Genomic DNA, 15,267 nt, shown 5'->3' with positions numbered 1-15,267 from the left:
AGCAGAGTAGAGGGGCAGGTTCACCTTCTTCAACCTGCTGGTCACGCTCCTTTTGATGCAGCCCAGGCTACGGTTGGTTTCTGGGCTGCAAGCTCACACTGCCGGCTCATGTTTAGTTTCCCATCCACCAACATCCTCAAGTCCTCTGCAGAGCTGCTAGGAACATATTCAAACAGAGTGCAAATATCAACCAACCTATCATCTCACACCAGTTTTTCAGGCAACAGTATCTGGGACATAAGAACTACCCCAGAAATGGATCAACACACAAGCAATGCACATCTGAACTGAAGCATACAGGAGAAACTTTGAAGCCGTTTTAACACATCTGCCTAACTCTAGCCAAATGTCCAACCCCCTTCATTTTCATAGCCACTAAAATTCACCTAATTCTCACACTGGCATTATCATCACTGTTGTTATTATTGTAGAGGAAATTATCCAGACTGTGGGCACAAGTTTACTTCCATTCTCCTGCAAGGATGAACACAGAAGCAGCACTTGATGTAGAGATGTCAGCAGCCTCTGTCTTCTTGTCCTCGTCACCCAGAAGCACACCATCTGAACAGGCTGAAGCGTGCACATCCAGGCTAGGAAGTGCCTTTCTCTCATCTCATGCCTTTCCTGCATGTACAGAGACCCCAGGGGAGACAAGGCAAAGACCCTTCAAGTGAGGGAAAACAGCCTCACTGAGATTCCTAGGTGAAACAGCAAAAGCTTAAAATGCCATGTTTCTCACACATCCAGATGTACCAGAAGCTGTCGTGTTGGTGGGAGTATGATGAGAGGCTCAGCTCTCCCAGCAAGCGCCAAGGCAGAGTGACAGGTCAGACAACGCCTGGCATGCAGCGCACAGCACATGCTTCACTTGGGCATGGCTCTTTGTTCAGACAAAAACATTCCAGCATAAATCCATACTTCTGAAGACCGTATTCTGCAAACAGTATGCAGAAAATGGATGGGAATTAAACTGTCATTGGCACTATCAAGCAGTATCAATAAATACACACCCTCAGATAGCTACTCCATACACTGAACGACCCAGTATTGCAACTACATTGCATAGGAAAGGTTTCTATGCAAGTGTGAGGCAATGCTAGATGAAGACAACTTTCCTTCATGTGCTGGTTAACAAAATAACCACACGTGCAAATGAGCACTGGAGACACATATCTGCCCAGAGGAATGCTGCCTGCTTGTTCAGCTTGGCTTTCTAAATGTAGTGTAGTATGTGATCACCTTCAGCTGCCCAGAAGCAAGAGCAATTCCCAGCTTTTCACCAGTAAGCAGCTGCCTTGAGCATCTACAGTGACAAGCCTTAAGGGAGTGGCATTCCCGATGGGAACTGTGTTGTCATCTTCTAACTTAACAGCCTGACCCCAGACATCCAAAGATGAGACAATCCCAACACTTCGACATAGTATTTTAACAGTTCCATATGTCTTCCACAGTCCAAACTGGACAACAATTTGTTCATAGGGAAATTCTATTTTTTCCCCACATTTAACCCCACAGGAGAGGAACCGTTGCAATATTTCCATGAATTGTTCCACCCTTTGTTAATTGATACTCTTCAATGCAACATAATTAAAATGGCCTGACCACTGGATTGCAAAATGAAAGCTTGCTTGAGATATTTTATCCAAATCATATCCCCAAGTGGTTTTATACAGTCAGATAATTCTGGCTGCAAAGTTTTCAAGATAAATCACTTTGCTAGAAGCATTGTATTAAAGGACAATGGTTGGAAGTTTTATAATCATCTACTTCATGGTAAAAAAATTCCTTACAATGAGATGGATGTTACTTGCTGAAGAAGATGCACATGTGCATTTCACCACAACAAATCATCAGGAGTACACTTCGTATGACAGCACAGGGGAATTCAACTCTCTCTTACAAGACATGATGAAGAGGAAGATAGGTCTTACGCAAACAAGGGGAGCAGATATTTAGATTGGGAAAAAAGGCAGCTCACTTCTTAGCCACAGGTCCAGAGATACGAAATTAAAGCAAAGGAAACATTTTGAACGGTACCCCCAGGAACATAAGAAAACCTAGATATCCAGAAAATCAATTCAGTGATTTTCAGGAAGGAATTAGCACCCAAGGAGCACTTGGAGATAAGTGTTTTCTTAACTGGCAGAGTAACAGGCAGTACAAAAAACACTTTATCAAAGCATGTATTTTCTGCTGAGAGTCATCATTTACAGGGAGGGAAAACATGCAAAAATAGAAACTGAAGTCTCAGATGCACCAATACGTTAGAACCCAGAAGAATCTTACATTTAGTAACTCCACTTTTTTGAGGTGTTCAGGTGACAAAGTGACAAGTTGCAGAGAGCAACTTCAGAAGCAGCTTGTAGTTCTCACTTTATGCGAATGGCAGGAGAAGTAGCAAGAAGTCTTTTTCTTCTCCAACTCATTTAAAATCCAAATACAGCAGCAGGCTCTGCATACTGAGATTCATACATGACACTCTCACTTTTCTGGATCAGCAGTTCAGAAATGCTGGGGATCCGATGGTTTTTAGGGTTAAGTCAGGCTTATCAATTTCATCTATTATGTATAGGATTTGTAGGGATGGCAGGGCAAGTAGAATGAGGACAATGGCTGGAAGGATTGTTCAGATTAGTTCAACTTCCAGTGCATCAACTGTGTTCGAGGGTAGTTTTTCTATTAATATCAGTGTTAGTAGATAGATAGAAGACTAAGCCGCGAATTGCCAGTGCAACTATAAGAGCATGGTCTATAAGAGGACACAACTATAAGAGGATGCCATTCCTAAGGCATGGCAAAGGTAAAACATCGTGGCTGAACTAAATAAACCCAGACCTTACAATATTTAGAAACACTCTATCTATCCCATACCACTTCACACAATATCTAAGACTTGTAAACACCGGAATGTAAAACACATAATATTTTAATTTTAATATTAATATTTTAATGCAGCCAAGATAAAGGCTTGCATAATTACACACCTTACACAGTTTCATTCACCTAAGAAACTCCATGTGTTTTACAGAGACTAACCAACCTGGAAGATATTCTTGCCATCAGTAAAATACTGGGTTATTCATAATAATTTTACAGACAGGTAAACTGATGCACATAAAAGGATTTGCTCATGCCTGGTAGGAATTCAGATTTATAGTGCTCTGTTTGAGACCTTGTTGTGGACTTTCAAAAACTACTGATCCAGACCAAATCACACCTGCTTTCTGATAACGCTGATAGAGGATAGAGGATACAGGAAATGTGTTATCAAGAGGTAAACAGGGAATATGAACTTAAAAAGCATCTATTGCTTCTGCGTTTTTGTCCTTGCAGTAAGCCCAAGGCCACACTTCCTTCCTCTCACTGAGGAAGAAACTGCCCCACTATTAAGTCAGCCTCATCAGAGGGTAAAAACATGCCCAAAACAGGGAGCGTCTAACTTTCTGGAATTGTATAGTCCAGCTCACCCCAAAACAACTTATTTCACATCAAAGCTCTGTTACTGACTCCAAAGGGAGTCAGGTCAACCTCCTAGCATGCCCCTGCCCAGCGCTGGCACAGAAACCTTACCTATTTCTCCAGGAACACGCTTGCCACTGAAGCGGAAGCATGCCGTGACATTGAGGCAGTTCACTGGCTGCAAGCCATCATGGCACTGAGGAGCTGTGATATTGATGGACGCAGGCAGGAAAATGGAGATATCCATGGTAATGACAGGCCTGGATCTGGAGATCAACAGAGAAGTGCAATTGAACAATCATTCAGATGGAAGTTCTCAGCCAAAGGAAAATACCATCAATTTGATAAACTGCACAATTTGAGCAGACATGAAGAACAGAGAGGGTATTTGAACTGTAACATAAATTAGCACTTGTCCTAGCTGTCAAAGACTACTAGCGTCTGAATGAAAACTGTAACATCAGCTTGAGGTGCAGTACTCAGATACAGACTGCAGGCAGGCAGCTGGGTAAACTGATAATGTATAATAGTAGTCATCACAAATAACAAAATTAGCAACACAACAGCAACCAAGGACAAGATCATGCAAGTGAGACTGCTTGCTAAGCAGCTTGGATGGTCAGGAACAGGTAGATAGAGACTTTAGGTTTCCAGAGAATGGTCTACAGTTAAATTTGTTACCTGAAAGTCTAAGAGGGAGCACAAGGATAGGAGATACATAATTCATACATAATTTTTTTGACAGTGTAAGGGGGACAAGAGACACCATATTCATGTTTTCTGGAGGAGGGAACATTTGGCTTATTCTCTCCCAGTGAGTGGTAAGGACTGAATCCTCTCTTGAAGTCTCTGACCTCTATTTCAGGAGCTACCCAGTGCACTGTGAATGAAAGCTTTCTGCCCTTGCAACTCTGGCACCAGGTTATTGCTGTGACTATTTCCAGCTGAAGATGACCTTGCAGAGCAAGCCGAGTGCCATTAGAGCCTAGGTGGGTCTCCTCTCTCACACAACACAGTAGCCCTGCCAGATTGGTTGGGAAAAGCAGCCCAGAAACCCAGGCTTGTCTGAGCATCCCCAGAGCAGAACTTCAGCCCAAAAATTCAGAGTGTTTTTCTTCATGGTTTTAATTCTGTACATGTTCAACATGAACATGTTCTTCCAAAACTAACTCCACTAGTGAAAAAAGAAAGTGCAGCAACCAGTAGAGTCACTTCTAAAGTAGCCCCAGCAGCCATGCGAGGCCAGACCACATAAGTAAACCACTTCTGGACTCTCACTCCATAAGCCACTTAATTTAGAGGCAGGGGAGGGGAGGGAGAAGAGAGCAGGGATTGTGGTTACACCTAATTCATATTGACTGGAACAAGATTTACATCAATCTCTGTGAGACGGCTGCTCAGACTCTTTTACCACAGCCTGAAATAACAGTGTAAGTTCGCGTTTTGAGATGGAGGATGAAGATAAATGCTAACCCTAGAAATATATACAGTAATGGGGAGGAGGGAAGAGTGAGTTTCCTAGGATCATTTCACACCTTTGGAATAAAATACCTCTTTCCAAATGCTTGGGGAGACAAAGAGTAAATGCTATTAACTGATCTAGAAAAACATTTCTCCTAGGAAAAAAATACTCCTCCAGCCATGATGCACTGTGTGATTTTTCCTTAACGCTAGCTGCCTTGGTTATTCACTGGGGAAAAAAAAGCAGTGCATCTGTGAAACGGCCATACAAACACGCGAGCACTACGACAACGATCTGCCCCAAGTCACTGCGGCTTCCACCAAAGCCTTTAATATCACTTGGCAAAACTTTTGCTGGTTTTGGCAAAAGGACTTCACGAAGGCTTCTAGAAGGATGAGGAGGGAAAAAGAGAAAAAGCTGACTTCTTTAACCTACTCTGAATCCAAACAGAAAGAGGGACACGCTGTAAATTAGCAGTAGCAGCGATTAATCAGGCTGCCAACAGTCCGTTGGTAATGCATTGATTTCCTCTGAAATGCAGAAGTATGAACGCATGGACAGAGGTGACCATGCTGTTGCAATGTATGTTGTTTTAAACATCACAGCAAGCCTTTCAGGTTGCCTTCCCCTCCTGCAAGTAAGAAGGTAGGAGAAGAACACGGTTTTCTTGCTAGCGGTTTCAGAGATGTGGGGCTGCAAGATCCCATCTGAGGAAGGCACGTGTGCATGATGAAGTAGCAGAAAACTCTTCAGAAGACTTGACCATCAAGATCATTTCTTCCCCTCTCTCCTTTTTTCTTTTGTTTTGTTTAACTAATTCCAATGGAAACAGAGTCAAGTTTTTCCTGCCTTGAACATGAAGCAGGCTGGCACGGCCATTCCGCAGCTCCAGCTTTTGTCTTGCCAGCCTCCTCACATCCCTGTATCTTCCATTAAGATCCAGGAGTCCCTAGTGACTTCTACGTCTAATGACATCTAAGTATTGACAGGATTTTGCTATTAAATATTAACAAGTGTAACAATGGAGCTACTGGCAAAATTCAAACTTCTCATTCTCTTCCCCAGGTTTGTGCATCTCAAGCCCACTCCTACTTTAACTCTCCCCCTGCATAACTTGGTGAACCAAGCTGCCACACCTCTCTCCATCAGAAGGAACAAGCAATTGCACTTAACTCATACACTTGAAACAGCAGCCAAAATCCTGCATGCATTGAAAATGACTTTGTATTTCATTTCCCTGAAGACTCCTATTTCATTCTGAGTCCCATTATAACTTGCAAAATTACATCCTGGCATCATACACAGCTGGCTTGTTGCTCAACTGTGTTCCCTTAAATCATAATTTATTTACTTTATGTAAATGTAAGAACAATAAAAAAGCCTTCTCTCAAATTCAGAGCAACCTTTCTAAAGAGGCACTAAGATGCAACACATCTTCTTCCAGCTCTAACCTTTTGTTTTCTTCATAGCCCTGGGTGTCCTACGTATTACCATCTCTGACTGAGCTGTATAAATTCTTTGATGTTATCCATGTCTAAGGTTCTGCTTAAAAAGTAATTCAGCTTCCTTCTTCTGAACACAGTAAACCAGGCAGAAAATTAGTGGTGGAGGACTTAGACCACGTAAGATATAAGCAGAAAACAGACAAAAAGAAGACAACAGCAGATGAAAAAGACATTCATCTCACCTCAGAAGTACCACATTGTCTGACAAGAAGGCTCCAACAGTCATATCTGAAATTTTTGTAACATTGAGAACAGTTACAAAGGAGGCATAGGATTCAGTTCTCTCAAATCAGTTGCTAAATTACAGAGTATATATATCTAAAAAAAAAAGCATTTTCCTGACTCAAGTCAGCCAGTTGGTCCCTTCAAACATCATTATGTCAAAGCATTATAACTGGAGAATTAGGTCTGTGATGTTACTTCTATTTCGTTGCTTGATTTTTATTATTACTATTATTATCAATTTCTTTCTGTTTGTTTTTGTTTTAAGATTGTCATCATGACTGAGCAGCTTTCAAGAAACGTACAACCTTAGAGAGATACTGAAATCATAGAATAGAATCATAGAATATCTCAAGCTGGAAGGGATCTATTAAGGGTCATTGAGTCCAGCTCCCTGATCCTCATAGGTCTACCTAAAACTAACCTAAACATATGATTAAAAGTGCCTCATGACAGGCTTAGCGCTGTGACCACATCCCTGCGGTGCCTGTTTCAGTGACTAACCACCCTCTTAATGAAAAGCCTTTTCTTAATGTCCAGATTTGGTTCAACATGTCACAACAGCGACAAATTGGGAATGCAGCTCATGCAAGACAATCACCAGTGAGATCAGATTCACAAGAATCCTCTGCTTTAACATCTCAGTCATTCATCATGACTGCCCAAATACATGAATTCAGTGATCGGCTCCAATTCTTGTCAGGAGCTTCGAATAACAGAGGGGAAAGGGAAGAAAAAGCTCAGCTTCATCAGCCTCCTGCAAAGGCAGGAACCAGCAATCTGGAAACGACCAGCTCCACTGTTTGCTCAGCCCGTTGCTGCATTTCCCCAGTAGCAAACATACCTGGATAACCATTGCTATCCATATCGACTCCCCCTGATATGGACTGGCCGAACATCCGCAGCATTGGGTTTATTGTTTGCCCGGACAGCTTCTGCAGCAGAAAACACACGAGTGGAATCAGTCAGTAACACAAAGAATCCTCTAAAAATAAATAAATAAATCCAAACCCTAAAAAAACACCCTCAAGCCTGATTTTCATGGTCACTGGAAGCCTCTCCTGTGTGCTGGAAGTGCTGCACATCTGCACGCTCACACTTCACCCACACAGCCATGAGCAGGAAGGCTGTCGACTGCAGGAAGCCCTTCTGCTCTGGGCTAGGAGGAGGCCAGTGTTGACTTGGATTAAAAAACACACCTGCGTTACAACCCAAGCGAAATAAAAACCACATCAAACAAATTTCTTTGGGGGGGGGGGGGGAGGGAAGATGGAATTTAACTTTCTTTTTTTCCCCCTAATTTCCTTAATTTCTCTAAGTACAGATTTTAAGAGACACCTTAACAAATTTAATGATTAATTGAAACAGAAAATCCTGCACAATCATTCCTTTTCACAAAGTTTGCTAGCATACTCGAAGTCAAAATGATTAATTTTCATCCCACTTGGAAATTCTGGTTTCCATCCGCAATTATGCAATATTTTGTGTCAGTTTGGAAGCTGTATCTCATTTCTGCCTTTCTAACACAAAGCTTAATTAACTTCGAACGTAGCTTCTTTATTATTTAAATTACTGACACAAAAACTTTCTCTAAATGTTTTGAATTCTAAATGTCTTTGTCTGAAGCAAATTAATATATCAAAATCTCGTTTTCTAAGAAGGCAATCAGACGCCTCCCAGCTCTCATTCATTATGCCGGGCCACCAATGCAAGACCTGAACTTGAATCAACATCTGACTACAGAAGTTACAGACAGAGGAAACCTAGCCCATGAAGTAATTCTGAGGCTGTTGGTGGTGCTTCACAGCTTGTGACATGCGACCAGCTTTTCCTGGCCCTCCCATAAAAGGGCATAATACTGGACAAAAGGTCAGACAGGAAATTCATGGAAAAAAGACAAGTTTAGGGGAAGAAGATATCCTGCAGTCCTGACAGCCAGTTTAAAGGGAAACCAGTGCCCCACCATTTAAGATCTCCTTTTCCTACTCATGGGCAGATAAGATTAAGACAACTGGAAGTAACTTCCTCCTTTCCATTATACTTGCATCACATCTTCAGGGGGTCCTAGTTAGGGTGGTAAATCCCGCCTGCAAACATCCCAGTGGACATCTGCAGGCTATTACGACCTAGAAGGCAGAGGTATAATGCTGCTCTGCTTTAAAGTGCCATGAATGAAAAACAGCAGGACACAAAGCCAATTAAGCTGCTTCTGCTCATAGCCACCACTAAAGTTGCTGAAGGGACGTGAGAGAACAACACTGAATGAGCAACTTAATGAAGAAAAGTAACGGGAAAAAGCTAACAAATTGAAAATGATGAAAAGATAGACCCCGCAGGCCCTCGTCCACCTTTCTCAGCTTATTTAAAAAGGGAAATCCAGGGCATTAAGATGGCTCAGGGGTATAGTATCAAGATACAAAAAGTCTTTCTTTGGGTTCAAATCCAGGGCAGGCAGGCAAAGAGCTGAAGCTGTTACACAGCTCTTTTGGTTGCATGTGGGAGATGAATCAGTGGTGTGTGAGGTGCCCTGCAGCAGACACTGGGAAACAGCACAGAGACCCTGCCCATAAGTGGTGCTCCCTTGACTGCCCTATGGCACAGGACAGTGATAGGAATACTATCAAGAGTTAGTGTCCACCCTCTTGAGCTGGGCTTTATCCCACTGACCAAGTGGAGAGGCACACAGAGCCATGTCTGCTGGCCTTGCTCCAGTGGGGAAGGAGAGATCACAAGCAGGATGTTTTGCTTCCCACCCTGCTGATCTGGCCTCATGAAAACATGTAACATTTTCCCATGAATGAGCAAAAAAAAATACGTATTAAAAAAAAAAAAATCAAAATCTGATCCTTTTCAGGAGAGCCGGAAAGCTCCAGATTTTTCAACAGCCAGAGAAGAACCTCCCAACCAGGGGCTCTCTGCAAGTAACAGGCAGAATCCTCCACATGCCACACATTAGGCATTTTAGAAGTATCCATAAAGAGTCATTTAACTTCCCTTCTTTTTTAAAGAAAGCAGCACATGGCATATACATGGTAAAAGGAAGAAGGACTAAACCCCTATGGTCTGTTAGAAGACTCTCCAATATAACCACTAAACTTCTTAATTCTGCTTGAACTGATTTATTGTGAAGGATCCCACCCAGCAACAAAACAAAACAACCAGAACTTCAAACACACAGAAGGAGGGAAGATTCAGGCTCTCTGAAAAAAAAGAAATGTGCTAGACAGAGACTAGGGGACACATGTTGGGCAGCAGGAGCATAAATTTATGTTCTCTACTGCTTGGCTGCAGTAGCTAAATTGTATTGTGTCATCTCTGCACAAGATGCTATATAGTGTATCCTAGCTGAGATTTTACTTGATAATAATGGTCAGGTGAATGGCACCCAAGAACAAGCTTGTGATATATTGTCACATCACAAGGAGAGGGCCAGCAAGATGGGTAAAGAGGCTTCTGCAGGGCACAAAGAAAACTTAATACCTCTTCCTTCTCACCACACCTGCTTCCGCAGGAAGAAAGTGCAACCTCCCAACTCCCCACTGGCCTCTCCAGAGTTTGTACGCTCAAGCTCTCCATGGTTTTCATTTCTCCTCTGCACTAGTACTATCTCTAAAACCAGACATTCAAACCCTAAGACTTTGTTTGCTTCAAGAAGGAAGCTACAGCTGATAACTGTAACAAAAGATAGTGAAAAATATCTCCTAACATAATTTTACCCTACAGCATGGACAAACTTTGGCAGAAGACATCTTCAAACCAGGACTGAGAAAAAGATGTAAAGCTATGATGAGGCTACCTATAAAGGGACCCCTAAATATGGTTTATTTCTGCAGGCCCTGGGAAAGTGATTTCAGATAGATATCACAAACAAGAGCGTCACATACCATAGAGTACTGAGGTACAATACCATTGGCATCCCCATGGTAAATGTACACTGCTCCTATGTAGTTATCCTCCTTAGGCGCTCCAATGGCAACATCTGCAAAACAGTACAGATTATAAACATTTCACGATCCATTCCATTAATCAAACCTTTTCCCAATTTTAGAAGCCAGCTATCCATAGGAAAATACCTCCCCATGACAAAGATGATCAGCAGCTCATGTGAACCTGGCTAGAAGGGACTTGTTTGATTTAATGAAGAGCTCGTGTTAAGATAAACTTTAAAAAACACACAACTGTATATGAATTCTTACACGCACGTGGCTATGTAGTGCCTAATCAGAAACATGTGCTTGTTATGTGTGTGAAAACGTGTGTTTATTAACCAGAAACCATGCTTAAAAGGTTATTTTAGAATCCCTTCATATCAAAATCTCCAAGCCAGGGGAACATCAGCTTTGCGAACCAAGACAGCACTGGCAAAGCTTTTATTGTAGCACTACACTACGTTAAGTTTGCTGGAAAATCCAAATCCAAAATGAGGCTGGGTATATTAAATGGATAAGCAGGAAGGAAAAAAGAAAGGCTGCTGAGGATGCACGTTCAAATTACATTTGATCCAACTTAACTGCAAACTCCTGCAGAAAGAGTGATCCCACCTCCCATTCTCCTCACCTAGTTGGATTTAGTGACTACGCAGCTGCTAAAATTAAACTCTTCCTAACGGCCTCATACCCATGGACTGATCCAATTCACTCCACAGTCTCTCCATCATCACAACTGATTCACAAGCAACAGCACGAACATACAAATGCATGTCCAAGTGCAGAGGAAGAGCATGCCCACCATTCCTGAGGGCAACCTGCAATGAGGTTGGGTCAGGCTTAGCGGGATACCACACCCTGAGTGGCCTGGAAGAAACAAATCCAAGCACACACTGAGCAAGTCGGCCTTTTTTTGGCAAACCTTAATCTGTGTTGCCAGAATTCAGGGACGAAAAGGCGCCAACATCAACACTTTGCTCTCACCTATTGCTATCACTGCATGGGGCCTCACACTGAGCAGCCTGCAAATGGAGCAGGGGTAGTATGAAGCAAAGGAAAGAAATAATTAATAGAGTACATGTTATCACGAGTGAGAAGCTACTGCTTAACCACACTTCATGATAAGAAACACGATTATGTCATCAAAACTGGAAAGGTGTGAAGACATAAAAAATGGGAAAGAAGAAAGAAGAAAGAAGTCTGGGTTTTTTGGGGTGTGGTATTTAGAGCCTTTTATAAACAACCCAGGGAAGAAGAAAATGCAACAGCAAGGAAAGCAAAGCAACGTTAATATGACTGGGGCGCAAGCTGCATGGACATGGACTAATCCGACATAAAGAACAATCAGCTACAAAAGGCTTTAGCAGACAAATCCTGCGCAAGCACATTTATCCTTAGCATGAGCTCTGAAGGAGCAATGGATGCCACGCAGCACTCAGCCATGCAAGGAGACCAGCGGTGCCACCAGTCCTGCTGGCATTTCAGGAAGAAATCACACCGACCTGGGAATCCATCGTCATCAATGTCACCAAGCGCAGCCATGTTCTCCCCAAAGTGCGCGTTGTAGGCGGTGTCACCATCCAGGACAAGCTGCTCTTCCAGCACTCCCTAGCAAGCAGGAAATAAGACAGGGTCACGGAAATGGTGCGAGCCCTAGTTGAGGCAAGCCTTCCCATGAGAGCCGTCCATGCTGTGGGAAGCACCTGGGCACAGCTGCAGCCTGACTCTTGCCCTCGTTCACACGGATCACCCAGGTGCTGGGAATCTAATTTATTTGGGTTTTTAACCTTCTGTCTTTCTGTTTGGGGGGGGGAGAGGGAAGGAAAAGGAGTGCATGAGTGATATAACTAAAACACTAGATTAACTAAACTCAGTGATGTAACGAAATGCAGTCATAGGGCTTAGTGAGCTCATGAAGGTTTCCAGATGCCTAAAACCTAACAGCCCAGGGCTTGCACTACTGGCAGACTATATCCAAGAAGCAAAATCCTCAGTCCAGACTCAGTCAAACTAAACTCCAGTGAGTGAAGGAGAATTTTCCGCTAAGCAAAGAACATTCGGGCAAATGGATTTGAAAACTTTTTAAGTATTGGACAGAAGGATTAAAGCAAAGTCCCCAAAAAGCCTTCTGAAATAAAGAATAAGGAAAGAGATTTAATGAAATTAAGGGACAGAGGAAAGTTCAAAGTAAAGCTTTGTACTCCTATGCCCTGAGAAGCCTTATATGGATCTGGTATTTCTTGCCCACCCACTTTCTGGTCAGATACATTGGCTTTAGTTTCTTGCTGTCTTCCCTCAAGGGGAAAGGAACATTGCCACAAGAAAACAAAATTTAGTTACGCAATGTAACTCTGTACCCACCTCCAGGGTTGTTTTGTTTTGGTTTTGCTTCCTTTGTGAATGAGAGTAAACTGCCCTCTGGAACATGTAATAAAATCTTTTACTTGGCTGCGGGGACTTGCTGACTTTAAGAAAACTCCACATAATGAAATTGAAACACAACAGAGAGGAGACAGGCCTGTATGTGCAACTCATTTCTCTGCAGTCCTCACAGGAAAGGGCAAATATATTAAATCTAACACCACTATGCACGGTTATATGATAAAGCAGTTTCTCTGATCTGATGCAGCAACCTCTTAAACAATGGTGCTTGCAGAATGAAATAGAGTTTGAAATGTCCAAACCCCAAAATAAAACCCACCATCCTGAAAGCCATTGCTCCTGCAAGTAATTTGTGCTGTAGGAGTATAAGAAACTCCTACTAGCATCTTGACTGGTTTATAAAAGATAAAAAATGAACTCCTGCACACTCTCACTGCAAGCAGGAAATGATGGCTATTATCTGCTTGGCATTCTACACCCTATCCTGAAGAACCAGCAGCAACACTGCTGGGACAGCCTGGGGATCACACTGGAAAAGTAAAGCTCATTTAAAAGAGGAGTAATAACAGAAAATAAAATTACACCAGAAGTGATTCTGAAGTCTCCCAAATGTTGCCTATAGGACTTGGGATGAATGGTAATCCTAGCATAAACAAACTTCATACATTAAAGTTCACATAATACTGGTGAAGCAAACCGATTTCATTTTATTCCATAACAACTCCTGGTTTGATACAGCAGGTTTGGGACCTGAATATTAAGTATTTAATAATATGTAAATGACCATTGTTTTCCTATAAATACAACATAAGAATGATCTTGTTTTGATGATGCAAGAAAGTTCAGGCTTTTCCAAGACTACTGTTCAGTCATATAAAATCCAACAGTACCAGCTGATAAGAACTTCCCCTAATGTCTCTATATGAGGCATAATGTAAAGATAACATGAATTCATCCTCTGGTTTCTCTTCACAAGGTCTCCTAAGTCCCCAGACATCTGTGTTCTAATTTGTAGGTCTTAGTGACCACCCAAAACACAAAGGGAACTCAGTCAAAGCTGCTGACTCCTACTTGATTTTGGCATCAGATTCATATAAAGCCACAAATACCACCAAGTTTCAACATAAAACCAGAAACTTCCCCAGACCTCCTCGAAAGATTCACAGCTCCGTGACGAATGCAGGCTGGTGTCTGGGAAACCATGATACCAGATGAGTTTTCCGTGACTTCATGCTCTGCTACAGAGATCCAGAGCCCCACTACTTGAGACATCAAGTTTCTCCATAGAGTGCTGGAAGGATGTTAGTGTTACCCTGCCCGCACCCACACCCTCACCCCTTACCAAGCCATCTCCTGTCCATACTCACGTTTCCTCTGTTGATATAGACTGTGACTTGACCTTCATCTCTGATCTCAGAAAACATAGGTGCTCCGACCAGCAGGTCTGACAACCCGTCAGAGTTCAGATCAACTGCACATAAGGAGGAGCCAAAGTAAGAGCCCATCTGTAACCAAGCCGAGTCACAACAAAGCATTCAGTATCTGCCCACACACAGGAGGAAATCATTTAGGTGTGTTTTCTTGTTTTAATTTCAAATGATGACTTGCTGCTTTATCACTCGCAAGCACTCCTACAGAGAAAGCTTAGGGGATAATTCTGGCAGGAACTAAACACTTTACCGTAACAATGCATCAGCTTGGATGTTTTAACAAAAGAATTAAGTTTATACCTTTATACCCTGGGACATGCTTAAGTGAGACACTTAAAGAGCTTTCTTAGACTAGCTTTCACTTGTCAAATGCTTAAAACCAGGAAGGGGTGAAATGAGTTTCCCAAACCAAGGCCTGGCAAGTGATTATTCATGCCCAGTGCCAGATTTCCTAAAGAGACTTGAAATTGGGAACCACAGATCTTCTGGGGGTGTGTTAAAGAAACAAAGAAAAGCAAAAAAGAAAAATTAATTGGCTAGGGGTAGGATATCCATGAAAAGGGGCATCTAAAATTACCTCTTGATTGTGGTCTGGCTTCCCCTGCTCTTATCTGTTTGTATCAGTCACCTTCAGATAGCAGTACTGGTTGTGGGGTTTGATCATAGCCTTTCCTCTCATGTACAGGCAAGTGAGTTGACACAGAAAGACTTTCAATAAAAGCTTTTTAGTTCATACACAAAAACCCTAAGCCGCTTTCAATCTCCAGTTATTATTGCTTGATAAAACTTAATTGCTTAACTTTAAGGAATACTTTAATTTCACTACTTAATTTTTGATATGTGTTAACATTAAATGCTAACAATCTCCCAAACAGCACCCA

At 42.2% G+C, this 15,267-nt stretch overlaps 1 protein-coding gene across 2 annotated transcripts in view; it reads right to left on the bottom strand.

The window, feature by feature from the left end:
- Positions 1–15,267, bottom strand: part of ITGA9 (integrin subunit alpha 9) — a 218,425-nt gene that overhangs the window by 169,752 nt on the left and 33,406 nt on the right. For both annotated transcript variants that reach the window (XM_030498820.1, XM_030498830.1), the window contains exons 9-14: positions 14,324–14,461; positions 12,077–12,182; positions 10,533–10,627; positions 7,493–7,583; positions 6,609–6,654; positions 3,571–3,725 (exon numbers count right to left, since the gene is read on the bottom strand). In XM_030498820.1, coding sequence (XP_030354680.1) covers positions 3,571–3,725; positions 6,609–6,654; positions 7,493–7,583; positions 10,533–10,627; positions 12,077–12,182; positions 14,324–14,461 — 631 coding nt within the window. The remainder of the gene's footprint in view (positions 1–3,570; positions 3,726–6,608; positions 6,655–7,492; positions 7,584–10,532; positions 10,628–12,076; positions 12,183–14,323; positions 14,462–15,267) is intronic.

The sequence above is a fragment of the Strigops habroptila genome, chromosome 1 (genome assembly GCF_004027225.2).
Source record: "Strigops habroptila isolate Jane chromosome 1, bStrHab1.2.pri, whole genome shotgun sequence".
Taxonomy (NCBI): Eukaryota; Metazoa; Chordata; class Aves; order Psittaciformes; family Psittacidae; genus Strigops; species Strigops habroptila.
The sequence above is the reverse complement of the archived record's forward strand: the minus strand, read 5'-3'. Positions and strand labels throughout refer to the sequence as shown.